The sequence below is a fragment of the Drosophila ficusphila genome, unplaced genomic scaffold (genome assembly GCF_018152265.1).
Source record: "Drosophila ficusphila isolate 14025-0441.05 unplaced genomic scaffold, ASM1815226v1 contig_286, whole genome shotgun sequence".
Taxonomy (NCBI): domain Eukaryota; kingdom Metazoa; phylum Arthropoda; class Insecta; order Diptera; family Drosophilidae; genus Drosophila; species Drosophila ficusphila.
Window position 1 is genome coordinate 8,984,527 of NW_025064189.1, and position 16,369 is coordinate 9,000,895.

The 16,369-nt window shown below is 44.1% G+C and overlaps 7 protein-coding genes and 1 non-coding gene across 11 annotated transcripts; 4 read left to right on the forward strand and 4 right to left on the reverse strand.

Moving 5' to 3' along the window:
• Nucleotides 1–65: 65 nt before the first annotated feature.
• On the forward strand, nt 66–2,069 carry LOC108099428 (mitochondrial import receptor subunit TOM22 homolog). Of its 3 annotated transcripts, XR_001771936.2 has the most exons (4): nt 397–763; nt 929–964; nt 1,366–1,825; nt 1,882–2,069. XR_001771936.2 is itself a non-coding variant. In XM_017202974.2 (3 exons), the coding sequence occupies exons 1-3, from the start codon at nt 176–178 to the stop codon at nt 1,672–1,674; spliced, it is 366 nt and encodes a 121-aa protein (XP_017058463.1). In that variant the 5' UTR covers nt 66–175; the 3' UTR covers nt 1,675–2,069. The 3 variants fall into 3 exon arrangements, 2 of the variants coding, with proteins under 2 accessions (XP_017058463.1, XP_017058451.1); XM_017202974.2 differs by lacking the exon at nt 397–763 and adding an exon at nt 66–196 and having other exon boundaries at nt 1,366–2,069; XM_017202962.2 differs by having other exon boundaries at nt 1,366–2,069.
• LOC108099364 (anaphase-promoting complex subunit 5) lies at nt 2,024–4,733 on the reverse strand. Its single transcript, XM_017202856.2, is given in 6 exon segments — nt 2,024–2,265; nt 2,267–3,780; nt 3,783–4,290; nt 4,360–4,490; nt 4,493–4,559; nt 4,728–4,733. Coding segments are annotated over 6 exon segments (2,274 nt in total). The 3' UTR covers nt 2,024–2,217.
• A 140-nt stretch (nt 4,734–4,873) lies between these two features.
• LOC108099387 (very-long-chain enoyl-CoA reductase) lies at nt 4,874–6,564 on the reverse strand. The gene is made up of 4 exons (XM_017202889.2): nt 6,128–6,564; nt 5,754–5,970; nt 5,288–5,403; nt 4,874–5,227 (listed from the first exon to the last, which is right to left on the reverse strand). Exons 1-4 carry the CDS (start codon nt 6,496–6,498, stop codon nt 5,023–5,025), a joined length of 909 nt encoding a protein of 302 aa, XP_017058378.1. The 5' UTR covers nt 6,499–6,564; the 3' UTR covers nt 4,874–5,022.
• Nucleotides 6,565–7,218: 654 nt separating this feature from the next.
• LOC108099382 (polyubiquitin-C) lies at nt 7,219–10,466 on the forward strand. 2 transcript variants are annotated; one of them, XM_043207716.1, is made up of 2 exons: nt 7,219–7,362; nt 8,118–10,466. In XM_043207716.1, the coding sequence occupies exon 2, from the start codon at nt 8,129–8,131 to the stop codon at nt 10,418–10,420; it is 2,292 nt and encodes a 763-aa protein (XP_043063651.1). In that variant the 5' UTR covers nt 7,219–7,362; nt 8,118–8,128; the 3' UTR covers nt 10,421–10,466. The 2 variants fall into 2 exon arrangements, with proteins under 2 accessions (XP_043063651.1, XP_017058369.2); XM_017202880.2 differs by having other exon boundaries at nt 7,219–7,358.
• Nucleotides 10,467–10,779: 313 nt separating this feature from the next.
• LOC108099371 (vacuolar fusion protein CCZ1 homolog) lies at nt 10,780–12,486 on the forward strand. Its single transcript, XM_017202868.2, has 4 exons — nt 10,780–10,918; nt 10,975–11,072; nt 11,136–11,926; nt 11,981–12,486. The coding sequence occupies exons 1-4, from the start codon at nt 10,835–10,837 to the stop codon at nt 12,463–12,465; spliced, it is 1,458 nt and encodes a 485-aa protein (XP_017058357.1). The 5' UTR covers nt 10,780–10,834; the 3' UTR covers nt 12,466–12,486.
• Nucleotides 12,422–13,036, reverse strand: LOC108099444 (ragulator complex protein LAMTOR4 homolog). Its single transcript, XM_017202985.2, has 2 exons — nt 12,834–13,036; nt 12,422–12,776 (listed from the first exon to the last, which is right to left on the reverse strand). Exons 1-2 carry the CDS (start codon nt 12,977–12,979, stop codon nt 12,569–12,571), a joined length of 354 nt encoding a protein of 117 aa, XP_017058474.1. The 5' UTR covers nt 12,980–13,036; the 3' UTR covers nt 12,422–12,568.
• Nucleotides 13,037–13,251: 215 nt separating this feature from the next.
• On the reverse strand, nt 13,252–15,837 carry LOC108100157. The gene is made up of 4 exons (XM_017203918.2): nt 15,422–15,837; nt 14,246–14,627; nt 14,051–14,187; nt 13,252–13,997 (listed from the first exon to the last, which is right to left on the reverse strand). Exons 1-4 carry the CDS (start codon nt 15,563–15,565, stop codon nt 13,908–13,910), a joined length of 753 nt encoding a protein of 250 aa, XP_017059407.1. The 5' UTR covers nt 15,566–15,837; the 3' UTR covers nt 13,252–13,907.
• On the forward strand, nt 14,931–15,198 carry LOC122319933. The gene has a single exon (XR_006245401.1). It is a non-coding gene; the product is annotated as a U11 spliceosomal RNA (small nuclear RNA).
• Nucleotides 15,838–16,369: the final 532 nt, after the last annotated feature.

The window sequence follows — 16,369 nt, forward strand, 5'->3', positions numbered from 1 at the left end:
AATGTTTTTTACTAATAGTAGGCTCTTTTGATTTACTCCTGTCAGTTGACAAACCAGAAAACGTAAAACCTATTAAATTGTGCTGTTCGATTCGACAACGTTTCCAAATTCCTGGCCCTGCCTAAAATATTGTGTATATTTTCTTTTTAACTCTTAGCGCGCTTACATAACGACAATGAGTGAACCGGAGGAAAAGGTGAGTGCCAAAACTTAAAGAATTCCGTTTGCTTCTGTTTGCACTAAATAATATGGATGACGATTAATAAACACAAAGGATTTAAAGGGGGCATTAAAATTCATAGCAAGGAGATAATTTTAAAATACCGCTATAACGCGCCAAGAAATTTCTCAAAATTGCGTCGCGATATATCGATATCTTTTGGACTTTTTGTCACATATCGCGAAAAGTCCATCACTAAGCTCACGAGGAGTAGCACGTCTAAAAATCAATTTTATTGAAATTGAAGCGACCGCGAACGAGAATTCCTCCAAAGCTCAATTAAATGCAAGTGCAAACTGCATTTTGCGAGCGATTTCGGTGATACGAGAATTGGGTGTTCTTTCAAAGGGTTGCTTAATAGCTGAGCCCTCGATTTCCGACCGTGTGCGTTGATTCAAAGCCGCAAAAGTGGATACCGAAACAGTGAAAATCGAGGATTTGATGGACTCTGATCCTGAAATCGAGTTCATTGAAAAGGATAGCGGGATGTCATCGTTGGGTGGCAGCAAAGACGAAACGCCCGAGCGGCGGGCAGTGGCTGCTGTAAGTAAAAACGTGGGCCTCTCGTAACCCTCTGGATCCCCATACCCCTCGACTCCTACGCTTTCTTATCGTGCTCACGTAATTGTCGGTCAATCGGAGCAGTGGTCACACAAAACCGAATCACTGATACCCTGTATTAATCTTCTTGTTTTTTTCTTTTTGCAGACTACAAATGAGCCACAGGGCGAGAACTACGATGATGTAAGTGGACCCTGTTTGTAAACACAACACGCAATCTAACCTCAAATTTGGGGAAGCAAAAGATTACCATAAGGATCTTTAAAGGGGTTTTAGTGAAAGGACTTAACTAAGGAGATACTTACCTTGAATAGAGTTTATTTAGTTCTCATTTATAAATTGAAGACATCTTATTGGGATCAGTACTGATTCAGCTGTTAACTAAAACGTGCATTTGGTACAGAATTTAATATTCCGTTTGTTTAAGCTCCAATGTTCCAAACCCAAATTCTGTTACAATATGTTGATAAATCCATTGACTCATCAGAATTTCATTGAATGCACCTAAAGTTAAAAGTTTGGGTTAATTTCGTTCCTTATTTTCGATAATTTATTCACTTTACCTATCTTGTTTTTAAATCCAGGAACCTGATGAGACGGCGGCCGAGCGATTCTGGGGCCTGACGGAGATGTTCCCCGAGCCACTGCGCAAAGCGGTAGGTGCCGTGAGCAGTGCTACTGTGAACGGCGTCAAGGGATTCTACACGTTCTCGTGCAACGCCAGCTGGATATTCTTCACCAGCTCGGTCATCCTGTTCGCACCGGTCATCTTCGAGACGGAGCGCGCCCAGATGGAGGAGCTGCAGAGGTCGCAGCAGAAGCAGGTGCTCCTGGGACCCAGCAGCGCGATGGGACCCGGCGGATCCTCGCCCAGTTTACCCTTGATTCGTTAACCGAGAGAAATACCCTACCACATACGCATATTAGATCTACGATAACCGGCAGCGGAACTCCGGAAATTGCCACACGTTAGCTTAAGTTTGTCGATACCAATCAATCCCAGTCGAAATCGAGAAGTAGAGGACGTCTCAAATGGCCGAGAAGGTAATAGAACCAGCGGTTCCCCTAAAAGCAGCCACCCATCAAATGCCACTCCATAGCCCAGCATTTACACGTTTACACTCGAGGAACTCCAGGCCCCGAAAAAAGGAGACGTCCCCTTCAATCGAAACGAGCAGTTGCAAAACTTCAGATAGGTGTTAGCATTGTAGTTGGCGTACAGTGTATAAACAAAGCAACCACTACGGTTTAAACCAATTAATAAAAATACGTTTATTAATAGTTAAAAGTCGAAATGCTGAGCTCAATTTTGCATACCTGCTGCTTGGTTTTTTGCAGTTGTTTATAAGAGATTTTAATTTAAGGACTCCCAAGATATTCCCTAGGAATTGGATGGTCCGTGAAGTAACGTCGGAATTCCCCAGCATACTTGTTTCTCAAGTTCCTCTCGCCAAATTCGTTAAATCTTTGAGCCAGAAAGACATACACATCCAAAACTTTGGCATGAGCAGAAAGCTTCTTGAAGGACTGTGCGGCTCGCTCTAGGATTTCCAGCGACTTGAGTAGCTGCGCCTTTCTCTGCTCCACATTGTTTTGACTGATGGCTAGCAGGCAGCGAACGAACACAAAATCCGTTTTGGCTCGTTCGTAGAGGCCACCATTTATGTGAATATCGTGCATGCAGCGCTTGATGGCCTGGTAGGCCTTCTGTGGCATCCCGAGAAGCAGCAACTGTTGGGCCAGCAGGAGGTCCACCAATGCCAACTCATAGTCCATCTGTGAGTCAGCCATGTCCTCGGCCACGCGAAGCAGAAGCATCGTTGTTTCACTTGAAAAGCGGCCATCCGCCATGCCACAATAGCCAAGCAGAACCTGAACCCTCATTTTTAGAAGGAAGGGCAGATTATCCTGGGAAGCCAGCTTGTCCAAGAGACGCCTAGCGTTGAAAAACTCTCTTTTGGCCACGTAGATGGAGGCCCTTTGCATTATGGCGTCCGAGGGATCCAGCAAATATAACTGGTCGCAGGCTTTCAATGCATCATGCCAGCGGCATTGGTAAATGCCCGCCTGAATGACGACATGGCACTGACTCACCATCCAGCCCTCGGCACTGGGCAACCGCGGAAAACGCTCCTTCGCACGGTGGAGAAGAACCTTAGACAATTGTGACTCTCCCTGCAATTGAAGCCACAGGGCGTAGCTGGCCAAAGCGCTTCCCAATCCCGCACATCCGTTGCCAAAACGATCCCTGGCCGCCAACAAAACTTGGGAGTACAAAGCAGCCAGTTCGTGTCTTCCATATGCAGACCACACAGCACTCCTTAAAGCCAGAGCCTCCGAAGCGTGGTCCGCAAAGTTGTTGCGATTAGTAAGATTGTCGCTATGCTGCAGAAGATCAAAGAGTCTCAGGGGTTGGTAGCCAGCGACTGTGCCAAGCTTTACAGCGAAATGGAGAGCCAGAGTGTAGTTCTGCAGCAGGGAGCCATCTACTTCGTTGGCCTCTTGCACACTCTTTTGAACAGTGGACAGAGGAAGCTCATCCCTGAGCAGGCAGTACCAAGTATTGGCCAGATTGAGACTCCTTTTATCGCCGTGTTCCTGGGCCAGCATTATACTTTCCCTGAGCGCCGCCAGAGCTTCATCACGATGACCAAATGTGGCATGCAATACTGCTAGATTGACGCAAAAGTACTGATAGCCCTTCTCCTGGCTCATCAGTCTCACGGGACTACGGTCCAAAGCTCTGTGGAGAGCAGAAAGTGCATTATAGTAGTCCCTGACTCTCAACTGGTTCATGTAGCCCAGAAAATAGGGAGTGGTTGAAAGTGGAAGGTCGTGTATTATCTCCTGCACCTTTTTTTGCAGTTCCAATGGTGGCAAAGCCTTTCTCTCATTGGTTTCCAGCAATTCCGACTGTTTGTTGATGAAGAACTTTGCCTGTTTGGGAGCCCATTTGCTAAGAGGATTGCGTTCCTGGGTAATTCGAGCTACGACACCCTCTTTTTCTTTGCTTCAGGATCTTTCGGCTTTTCCGGTACTGGATTTGGAGGAGGGGTCTCTTCCCTGTGAAGAATACCGCCAGCTACTGCCATTCTGGAACCAGAGGCAGCAGCTCTAACTCCTTTTTCGTAGTAGGAGCATATATTCTTGTACATATCCATCATTTCTGGGAAACTTAGGCGCTCAAGGACGACACCTACTCTTCGGACATAAACTCCCACCATGCTGAACTGGCTGATTCCATAGTTTTCGTTTAGGATCTCGTCGATGTTTTGAATCTCCGTAAAGTCAAACAGGGCTTCAATGCTGCCCGCACAGAACTCAGACATGGCTTTTTCGAAGGATTCCAACATGAGGGTGTCCAGTTTGTATTTTCCTGTGGTTAGCAAACTGTGCAACTCATTGTAGGTCTTATCAGCCTCCTGGACGAGCTTGAAAACCAGCATATAGAACATTCGGCGCCGATGGGTGCGCATAGATATGCCAGAATCCAAACAGGACTTCTTATTCTTTGAAAAAAACACAAAATAATTCAATGAAATATAGGTTTTGGAAAATTACAATTTAAGACCACGTACAATAACATATTGTTTGAGCAGAATCAACACAGTTATCTTGTGAGCCGTGGGTGTTTCGATGCGGGGAGGCTCCAGTTTCGATGACGGGTCCAAGGTGTCCAGCTCCTCGAACAGATTCATGGCTATTACAAGGGCCGAATTCCCTTCTTAGGTTTGCCGGCAAAATGTAAACAATTAGTCTTTAGTCGCAGCCAACTTAGCTCGGTTAGAAATGGAAGCCAGTTAGAGGTTCAACAATGTGGCAACCCTGAAAAAGCGCGCAATTTAAACCCAATAAAATACTAACTTTGAATTTCTGTTAAAAATAGATTTATATTATAAGAAAACAATGTTCCATACAATGCCGGCATAAAATATTTAAAACTAACTTTCATTTGTAGTTTTCGAAGTCTTACACCTTACACCTGACGCACCTTTAAATGCGCCAAATAAACAATTACTGATTACACGCTCTCTATCAAACTGCTCATACGATCAAAGTCCAAAAACCGACGAAAATTCCAAAAGCCAAGCGTACGCTTCTCCAATTTGTATTTGCTTTTAATTAACGAAAGCACAAAGTTCATTAGACAACTACCCTGTTTAACGCTAGCCAAAATGTGTAATGTGTTATAGGTAATGTGGAATAGGTAATACAGCGAATGCGTCATGGGGGCATCCGTCCTACAGGACGAACGGAAAGATGGAGCGGCGCTGGCGAGGGTAGTCCTTGAACTCCTTTCTGTAGTTGCGGTGCTTGGCCAGGGCCCACACCGTCATCTGGAAAGCTCCGGCGAAGGCGAACAGATATGCAGCCAGGCAAGAAGTGAGCACGGAAAAGGAGACCCAGGCACCGATCTCATAGGTGTAGTTGGGGCACGAAACCAAGCTGCAGTTGAGAAAGCCAAATTACATACTTGGGCTATAGTTGGAAATAGTATTTACTTACTTGAACAACTTGGTCAGGGGATTGGCATCGGCCACGGGAATCTTGCGCACTTTGGTTCCCGGTGGGCGCAGGTTGCGCAGGGCAATGTGCACTGAAAAATTGCCCAGTTCACAGAGCTGAAAGTCGAAAACGTGGGGTTTTTTTAATGCAGTGGATCAAAATTTGCTTAAAAACAATTATGACAAATTTATAAACAAAAAAGTTGAATTCTTAAGCAAACTAGTGTTTAGATATTGTAATTCAATTATTTTTTGGAAAATGTACAACAAGAGCTTATACCAATGCAAACGAAAATAACACTTTTTAATAAACAATAAACAAAAAGAAAATGCTCTTGTAATAAAAAACCAGCTTTTATTGAAGCTGACTATTTTTGAGTAAAAAACAGTTGGTTCAAAATGCAGAATAGCTTCACACAATCGACACACATAACCCAAATCCATAAACTAAAACCCCAAATACATACGGCAAAGGCCCCGAGCGCAGCCCAAACTGTGCACATGCATGGTGACGTGAACTGCGGATGGTTCACGTGGTAGGACACATAGGCGGTGAATCCCCAATAGTAGGTGCAGTTCTTGAAGAGATTCCTCAGCGGCATGGTGGCGTGAGAGAATCGGTGGACGAAGATCGTCTCCAGCAGCCGCTTCACATAGTGGACCGTGTAGCAGCCGGCGGCAATGCTGAATGAAAAGAAGAAAAGAAAGCGGGTTACTAGGTTGAGCCACCATCCAAAGTTCGTGGATAATTATGCAGAGCCGTTGCGTTTTAGTTTGCATAAGCGACGAGGTCGATTAGGTCGAAAATCGAAAGATTTCAGCGACTTTCTAATATACTCACTGGGTTGTTAGGGAAATTGGCAAAGTGGCCGATTTTCCATAGATTAGCTCAGGCCGGAAGTAGAAAATCAGGTAGACGATCAGGGGACCGGCGTATTCTGCCAGAAAAACTGTCTTCCAACCGATCTGCGGACCCAGATCCTTAACGTAGACCTTATCACCGGAGCGCAGGGACAGAGTCTCCAGAGTATCCGTGTCCTTCAGGCTCTTGCCTTTCAACTCCAGCCGCAGCGATTGGCGGTTGGCATTCGGAGTCTGCTTCAAGCTCTTGTGGATAAGGGCGCGCAAATCCGAGATGGGCGTGGCGGCGGAGGGCACCTTCACCTTGCCATAGGGTTTGCTGTTCTTCGCGTTCACTATCTCGAGCTCCATTTTGCGTGAGGCGCTATTGAAATCTGTACTGCCAAAATCGAACTGGAAAATTGCCGATAGCAGGTGGGCCGTAGTGTGACCGTGTCTTGGTGGTCAAATAACCTTATTGGAGCTTTCTTGGCCACACAGTCAGAGATTTTAAAATAATAATTTAATTTTATTTTAGTGTTTTTTTGAGCCTATATACAGGATCATAATAATCTGGAGCTGATAAAAATTTATTTGATTTGTAAGCAGTCGTTGTCTCAACACTCAGCACATCACACTCTGAAAACACCTTATATCACACACAAAATTCCTTCAAAATTTTCCAGTCAAGCTGCAAACTTCAAAATTATTACCAGTGAAGAAGACAGAGCCTTAAAAAACACAGTATAGAAGTAAAAATATATATATAAGTTTTCGGTAATTGTGAATCAAAGTAGCTGGGAATTTTATGTAAACATTAAGGTAGGTTGTCTTGGCAAATGATTTTATTCAGCCGGCGAAGTCAGTACGATATCGAGGTCTCGTTTTAAAATTGTCTTTAAAATATATAACCATTTCCTATTGTGGTGAGTTCACAAAAAAAGTTTAAAAAATATTTGAAGGAAAGGAAATTTGGATTTAAAATTATAAAACTCTTCCGATAATTCATTTCAGTGTATTTTGGGGAAAGTTGCCATTTTTTAGTGGGTTTTTTTTGGTGCACAAGGGTATAAAAGAGCCGTCCGCGAACGGTCCCATTTCAAAATCGTTGAAAAAGTGCAGCAGAAAGAACAAGCGTAAATAAAATCGCAGCTAACCAAAAAATAATAATTATATAGTTTATTGGCGATTAGATTAAAATAAAAGAGCACCCTCCAAAGCAGCAAGAAAAAGTAAGTATGAACCCCATTTTTTTTTTTAATTATAGAGGGGCAGTGAAAAGTTTGAGAAAAAAAACTGCAGTTCAAGGTTCTTGTTAGCCATTTTGATTTTTTTTTCTTATTTAACCCTCTGCGTAATAGAAAAATTACAAATTGGCAGACACGCATTACATTATTGCCCGTTATTTGGCAAAACAACCAATCTATAAATATAACTGCGTATTTGTTTTTTCGCCAAGATTTATTGGCAAATTGTGAAATTCGCAGTGACGCCATTGAAAGTTCGAGAAGTCACCTACACAAGCACGCATTTGTGTGTGTTGACCTTTGGTTAACGAACTTCTCGCAAAATCCAAGGCTTTGGTTAACTAATTTTGTGATATTTAAGCTGAAAAAACGCCATTTATATAAAGCCACGACTGAAAATTCAATTTAGTTGCAAAGCTATGACGTCATCGGTATACATACGTGAAAAGTGTATGTATGCATTTTGAACTGCGTATACATGCACACGCACACACCACCAAAAAAGTGACGAAGCAATGAAACAAAGGTTTCTAAATTTCCCTTTGTTCAATCTTTCTTCTTTTCCGTATTGGTAGAAAGGGGAAGAAACGAAAAAAAAAAACTAGACGAAAAAAGAAGGCGTTGATAAATTTCTATTCCTATTTTAATTGATTCGTTGACAAATTGAATCAGTTGTGTAATTTCAAAGCAACTGCTCAGATCTGTTTTATACTGATTTTCCATCTTTCGATTTTCTACTCGCAGAATAATCCAAAATGCAGATCTTTGTGAAGACCTTGACTGGAAAAACCATTACCCTGGAGGTTGAGCCCTCCGATACGATCGAGAATGTGAAAGCCAAAATTCAGGACAAGGAGGGAATTCCTCCAGATCAGCAGCGTCTGATCTTCGCCGGCAAGCAGCTTGAGGACGGTCGTACTTTGTCCGACTACAACATCCAGAAGGAGTCAACCCTCCACTTGGTCTTGCGTCTCCGTGGTGGTATGCAGATCTTCGTGAAGACCCTCACCGGAAAGACCATCACTCTGGAGGTGGAGCCATCGGACACCATCGAGAATGTGAAGGCCAAGATTCAAGATAAGGAGGGAATTCCTCCAGATCAGCAGCGTCTGATTTTCGCCGGCAAGCAGCTTGAGGACGGTCGTACTTTGTCCGACTACAACATCCAAAAGGAATCAACCCTCCACTTGGTCTTGCGTCTCCGTGGTGGCATGCAGATCTTCGTGAAGACCCTGACCGGAAAGACCATCACTCTGGAGGTGGAGCCATCGGACACCATCGAGAATGTGAAAGCCAAAATTCAGGACAAGGAGGGAATTCCTCCAGATCAGCAGCGTCTGATCTTCGCCGGCAAGCAGCTTGAGGACGGTCGTACTTTGTCCGACTACAACATCCAGAAGGAGTCAACCCTCCACTTGGTCTTGCGTCTCCGTGGTGGTATGCAGATCTTCGTGAAGACCCTCACCGGAAAGACCATCACTCTGGAGGTGGAGCCATCGGACACCATCGAGAATGTGAAGGCCAAGATTCAAGATAAGGAGGGAATTCCTCCAGATCAGCAGCGTCTGATCTTCGCCGGCAAGCAGCTTGAGGACGGTCGTACTTTGTCCGACTACAACATCCAGAAGGAATCAACCCTCCACTTGGTCTTGCGTCTCCGTGGTGGCATGCAGATCTTCGTGAAGACCCTGACTGGAAAGACCATCACTCTGGAGGTGGAGCCATCGGACACTATCGAGAATGTAAAGGCCAAAATCCAGGACAAGGAGGGAATTCCTCCAGATCAGCAGCGTCTGATCTTCGCCGGCAAGCAGCTTGAAGATGGGCGCACTCTGTCTGATTACAATATCCAGAAGGAGTCTACTTTGCATTTGGTGCTCCGTCTGCGCGGAGGAATGCAGATCTTCGTGAAGACCCTGACCGGAAAGACCATCACTCTGGAGGTGGAGCCATCGGACACCATCGAGAATGTGAAGGCCAAGATTCAAGATAAGGAGGGAATTCCTCCAGATCAGCAGCGTCTGATCTTCGCCGGCAAGCAGCTTGAAGATGGACGCACTTTGTCCGATTACAACATCCAGAAGGAGTCAACCCTCCACTTGGTCTTGCGTCTCCGTGGTGGCATGCAGATCTTCGTGAAGACCCTCACCGGAAAGACCATCACTCTGGAGGTGGAGCCATCGGACACTATTGAGAACGTAAAGGCCAAAATCCAGGACAAGGAGGGAATCCCTCCAGATCAGCAGCGTCTGATCTTTGCCGGCAAGCAGCTTGAAGATGGACGCACTCTGTCTGATTACAATATCCAGAAGGAGTCTACTTTGCATTTGGTGCTCCGTCTGCGCGGAGGAATGCAGATCTTCGTGAAGACCCTCACCGGAAAGACCATCACTCTGGAGGTGGAGCCATCGGACACTATTGAGAACGTAAAGGCCAAAATCCAGGACAAGGAGGGAATCCCTCCAGATCAGCAGCGTTTGATTTTCGCCGGCAAGCAACTGGAGGACGGACGCACTTTGTCCGATTACAACATCCAGAAGGAATCGACCCTCCACTTGGTCTTGCGTCTCCGTGGTGGCATGCAGATCTTCGTGAAGACCCTCACCGGAAAGACCATCACTCTGGAGGTGGAGCCATCGGACACCATCGAGAATGTGAAGGCCAAAATCCAGGACAAGGAGGGAATTCCTCCAGATCAGCAGCGTCTGATCTTCGCCGGCAAGCAGCTTGAAGATGGACGCACTTTGTCCGATTACAACATCCAGAAGGAGTCAACCCTCCACTTGGTCTTGCGTCTCCGTGGTGGCATGCAGATCTTCGTGAAGACCCTTACCGGAAAAACCATCACTCTGGAGGTAGAGCCGTCGGACACTATTGAGAACGTGAAGGCCAAAATCCAGGACAAGGAGGGAATCCCTCCAGATCAGCAGCGTTTGATTTTCGCCGGCAAGCAACTGGAGGACGGTCGCACTTTGTCCGATTACAACATCCAGAAGGAGTCTACTTTGCACTTGGTGCTCCGTCTCCGCGGAGGAGTTCAGGCTTAAACTAAATACATTTCCAAATAAACACGGCTCCTTAGCACTCACTTTACCCGATACTCTTTTTAAAACAAGATAAAGCAATAGACGACAACGACCATGGCCCTTTAATTTTGGAAAGGAGGCTAAATTCTAAATTTTAGTACAGACCAAGATATTACTGCTTTAGTTATTACTTCTTAAATATATCTAAATTTTATTTTCAAATGCATAATACACCATTCAAATAAATTAGAGATTGTTCGAAATTTAGTTTGGTTGTTTATTTTGGGACGGAGAATATTCGATGCAGGCGCCTTGAATAAAAATAAATACCGAAAATACTGAATTTTGCTGCAGCCCTGGTCAACTAGCAAGGAGGCGTTAGTTAATTTTTATTATTTACCTCTTGCCAAAAAGTTGTTGATAGCTTGTCGAAAAATGGCTAAATTACTTCAACGAGTAGAAATTACGCTGCGTAGTTTTTATATATTTAATTCAAAGTTCGGTGAACAAGAAGGCGAAGTGGGTTGTATAAACTAATTTCGATGAAACGCCCCTTTATGACTAATTTTTTGCAGGAACACAAGAAAGTTTTGTTTTACCATCCAAAAGATATTGAATTAAATACGAAAATCAAGGATGTGGGCCTCAGTGAGGCCATTATAAGGTTTACAGGGTAGTTATGTGACTTCTACATTTGGGAAAATGGAGCAATAGTAATGTTTTGTCGTTTTTCCAGAACTTTTACCTCCGAAGATGATTGTCAAGCGCTTCATACCCAGAAAACCACCCAACTCTTTTACCAACCCGAGCCAGGTTATTGGTTAGTTTTGGTTTTAAATGTTCCTAAGGAAGTACGTTTAAAGGAGGGCGTGGAGGTGGCCGAGTACAAGGGCGCAGAGATCTCCGACAGGATTTACAGAGCCATTCTAAGACAGTGCTATCAAATGTTTCGCTTCCGCTATGGAAGTTTCTCCTCCTTTGGATTTGAAGAGCCCTATCCAGAGAAGCGAAGGGTTCTGCTTTGCCATGAGCTCCAGAGGTTCTACGATCAACACTTGACTAACTTAAAGGATCCCTCGAATTGTGATATTATCGACATGCTGCAATCGATACAATATCTTCCTTTGGACAAATCACTGTTTTTAAGAGCCCAGAACTTTGGGATGCTGGGTCAGACCTTTCCCGCCATTAAGGAGAGCATCATGTTCTACCAAGAGCAGGTTCTTTGTGGTGGAAAACTAAGTCCAGAGGATTTGCATAGCTTGCACTCATATGTGGTACAGGAAGTGTTAAAATTGGAAGCCAGCAGCTCGTCCATTGCCGTGAGTCCTTCGCTTAAAAGGAGTATCAGTGAATGTCAGGTGGGAGGGTTCGTAAGGAGTCAGCAGAAAGGCGAGGAGGATAGTCAAGAGTTGGATAACCTGGAGGATCCTCTAAAGGTTTATGTCACCCTGGAGGAACAAGCTAGGCCATATTATCTGCTCATATATCGCGCTCTGCACATAACTTTTTGCCTGTTTTTGAATGGTAAGTTTGCAAACCCTGTGTGGCTTGGGGTTAATTGTGGTATATTCCTTTTAGCTGACCAACCGGCCCCAGAACAAGAACTTTACGATGAACTGCATGCCTATATGGCTCCGCAACTGACTGCTCTAGCCCGGGATATATCCAGCGAGCTGACTAAGGAGGCGGCGGGTGCTGCGGGTCAGGATAACTCTACCAGCAGCAATGAAGCGGCACCGAAATACTTGTTTATTAACGAGCAGAGCCTGCAACATCATACAAACCTACAAAGGCATCTGCCTCAAGGATTGCCCCGCAATGTCCTTAGTATCATAGCGGATCTGGCCAATTCCAATGGCAAACAGCAGGATTTGGAAAATTCACCGGCAGAGGAACTCCAGGTTAAGACCACCAACGACTATTGGATTGTAAAGAGGCGCTGTAACTACAGGCAGTACTATGTGATCCTATGCAATAGCAAGGCCACCTTGCTAGATGTCACCCAGGAAGCGAGACGGATTTTCGAGCAGGAGCTCACAGATGATGTATTCTTTGACAAATAAAGAGAAGGATCAGATATAGAATGGGAGTGCGCCAATTGTGGGGTCTTTGCTCGTTTCCCTGCCAGCAAAATCGGCAAGTGGATCGGGCATCCGAATTTGGATTTCAAGCCAGCACCGCCCCCGAATCGCTGGCATCGTTATAAACACTGTTGGATGAAGAGGAGCTCGTGGTCGTGGTGACTCCGTTTTGGGATTTGCTGATTTTAACGATATATATTCGACGGTTAGACATGCAGATGCTGTAGTAGTGCTGCTCGTAGTCGATAGTGATCCTTTCGCAGCTGGAGTTCGGCATAAAGGTTTCGTCGATACTGAAAACGGATTTTCATATTAAAGAGTCTTTAAAACCCTTTGTTCTAAGCACACACCTTTCTGTCAAGTTTAGCAGACCCATTATCACTTCTGCACTGTGTTCGTCGTTTTTTAGCTCTCCACCTGATTCAAGAACTGCTCCATCATCTTTAAGTATCAGGTAGCCAATTTGATTAGGCACAATTAACTTTTCCTTGTCCATTTTCAATATTTATTTATCTTTTGTACCCACACCCCTGGTTTTAGAGTTACCAGAGTGCTTATGCGCAGTTACAGCAAACAACAAAATACTAAAAATCAAGGAAGACCTAATCAGGTGCTACCAACAGACCGACAGTGTTGTAAATCGATCCCTTGCGCGCCACCGATTCAAATTTAAAAATTTTGATACCAGTATAGCAAGCGCAGACCTTACATTTTATTGTATTTTAAGTATTTTAAGGTCTCATTTATGTGATATGTTAAACAGATATGTTACAACTTCGCACTTTTATTTGATATTTCTTTTACGTTTTTTTATGCTACAAAACAAGAAATCTTAGTACATTGCCAGTTTACTGAAATTAAGGCATATATAGTTCATTTTTCTTAGGTTTAAAATTAATAAAGTTAAATTTTCGTTGCTATTTAATTTTAACGCCAATTATAACCAGAGCCTGGATGTGGATCAAACTTAAGCCTCCTCCTTGGTTTTGCTTCTGTAGCCCAGAGGTTAGAGTCCGCGCCCGCTGTTCGGAAGTCTCGAGTTCGAATCCTGCCAACGATTTTCTTTATATATCTAAAATTCCTTTTCTTCATTGCCAATCTTGTTTTTAAGTGCTCAAGTGGATCACGCGATTTACGCGGCTTTTAGATTTAGTTCTACACAAAAATAGTTTATGTATTTTCCGGCAAACAATAGTACCGGCTACGTTTAACCGATACTGTCTCTCCTTTTTGGGATATAGACGTATTATTTGCGGTTTGTTATATGTGTTAATATGCCCCTCGATCCTTGTCCGTTGGCTATCTAAAATAGTATCTCTTCTATAACCATATCACACTCGGGTTTGCAATACAGAAACTGTTGTAAAATTGCAAGCAAGACACCTGAACGGGAAGTTCCAAAAAATCCAATCCTCTGCATTTACTTAACACTGTCCATCGGGAGACTCTGTTAGGATATGCTTATAGCCATTGCTGCCCAAATACATGTGCTCACGCTGGAATCGATAGGGTATCTGAAAGATAGCTTTTAGATTTACGTGGCAAAAAGATATAGATGTCAACTTACTGCTCCGGGAGCTGGACAAGGTATGGCCACAGTGGCAATCTCGCGCAGTTTGTTCATGGTTCGCAAACTCTGGTAGAAGCTGTGCATCACATACCACTTGCAGTAATCCATGCAGATCAAGGCATAGCAGATGATAACTGAAAGATATTGAAAGATTATTAAAAGTCTAAATGATATTATTCGATTCAAACTCACAATAGGGCACTTGTCCACCCAGCAGTTGTACAATTTTCGTATCTCTTAGCATGAAAACCAGAGCTCCGAGGCCCACCATCAATAGGAACTCTACGACCAGCCAGGGCATAATTAACCCCGGCTTATTCTTGTAGACCCCAAAGAACAGGGATATGGCACTCAGGGCGTAGGTTCCAGCCACTCCAGCCATTATATAAAGCAGATTCTCCGTGGCAGCCGCCAATTGGGCAGCGGTTTGTAGTCGAAGATCGTTGTGGAACGGCGACATGTTGTAGAAGCCATTGTCCTTCTGGTCCAGGATGTCCAGCTCCAGGACCTGGCACATCTGTTCGGCATGTGCCAGTCCGAGAAGTACCAAAAATAGGGCGCAGTGCGAGATCAACTGTTGGACAGAATAAATACAATAACAGACTTAATAGTTGAATAAGTTCTTGCTGGTATTTAAATATAAACAATTTGATTAAATAATATACGATTACATTAAAAAATATAAAAAGACTGCTTTGAAACAAATTTGAAATAAATACAATTCATATAACCTTTCAAAACATATGATGTTTACGTAAACCAGAACAGCCCAGTGATCTGCCAAAGCTCCAACCCCTTTTCGCAAGCTGTATTTACAATTCCCAACTGGTAAAAGCTGCTTTTGGCATGACTCCCCCTGTGTGTCTCCATCAAGCTTTAAAAGGGCGCTCGTCCTGGCACGTTCTCCGTTACAGAGCCAAAGTGCAGACGCATTGCGCCGCAGGAGCATCTCCTTCGCTCCGCTCCTGGGCTTCCAGGGACGGGCGGGGGCGAGCGTTCCATTGCCGCCTTCGATGGCTCCTTGCGCGCCCAGTGGGGTATGGCTTTGCATATCCAGTGCGTAATTTTTGTCCTGGGGCCGCGGCTGCACATTTTGGATTGCTTGGGGAGCCCACTCCCCTTGCGTGCCTGTGCGCTGCGCCCCGCCTTATAAATCCATCCCAGAGGATTATATAACCCAGGCTTTGAGATGTTTTGTTTACTCGACGGTTTCTTGATATTTTATATGAATAATAACTTTAATTGTTGGAATGTTCTTTAACATTTGAAGAAAACATAGCACTCTGAGCTGGTTACTTTACACTTGTTTTAGTTTGCTTGCAACAAACTATAGTTTTTATATTGTATACTACATAGTAATGCACTCACCAATTGATAGATACTCGTAAGCAGGGCCGTGGTCCTCAGGTTCTTGGGGGATACGGGAGCCATCAGCATGTCCCAGCCGCGACGACAGCAGTTTCGCCACTTGCATCCTCCGGCGGACGAGCCGCTGACCGTCGGCAGCAACATTTTATTGGAGTTCTTCCGTTTTTCCCCAATCAATTTATGGATTTTTCCCGCTTTCAGCTAATCAAAGAGCGACGCAACTGTTCCGCGGCTGTTTCGTCATGCAATTGACTTGGGGACCTCGGCGAAGGTGGCAAAGAGTAAAGGGCCGACACCCACGCAACCCAAACTTTTGTGGAGCTTTTCCTCTGGGTTGGGTGGAAACTGCACTTGCGAATTAATCAACAAAAACTATATGGATAAAACAACGCTGAGTGCCAAGGTCTGCGGAATGTTTTGACTCGTTGAAAAGCTCTTACTGTGTTTTGTTTGGCTTTCTGTAGTTAGGCGTGTTAACTATTACTTACAGTTTGTTCTTTCATGAGAAATAAAAATAAAAATTAAATTAAATTAAAATACGAGTATTCTGGAATTGGTATTTAAAATGCTTCTTATAACTAAGTCTATAAAATAACGATTTGGAAGTGAGATAATTTTAAAACTCTGTGGTTTATTCAGGTACACAAATAATTAAATTTTTTTTTATTTAATCTTCGTACGTTATAATTAATAAAGGTTGAATTTAAGGGTATTTAAATTGCAGGCTCGACCCTACCGGCAATCTTTTTGGGGTTGTTTTCCTCTTGAAACCGCGCAGATGTTTATCGCCCCCATCAGTGGAGCTTTATTTGGCTTTTGGGAGCTTCCGCCAGAGTTGCCACTGCCATCCGCAGCCCGGGCAATTAAAGTTGGCTTGGGACTTCCTCCTTCGAACCGCTGGCCCGTTGCTATGATAAATTTTTGCATTTTAAAAGTCAATTTACACTG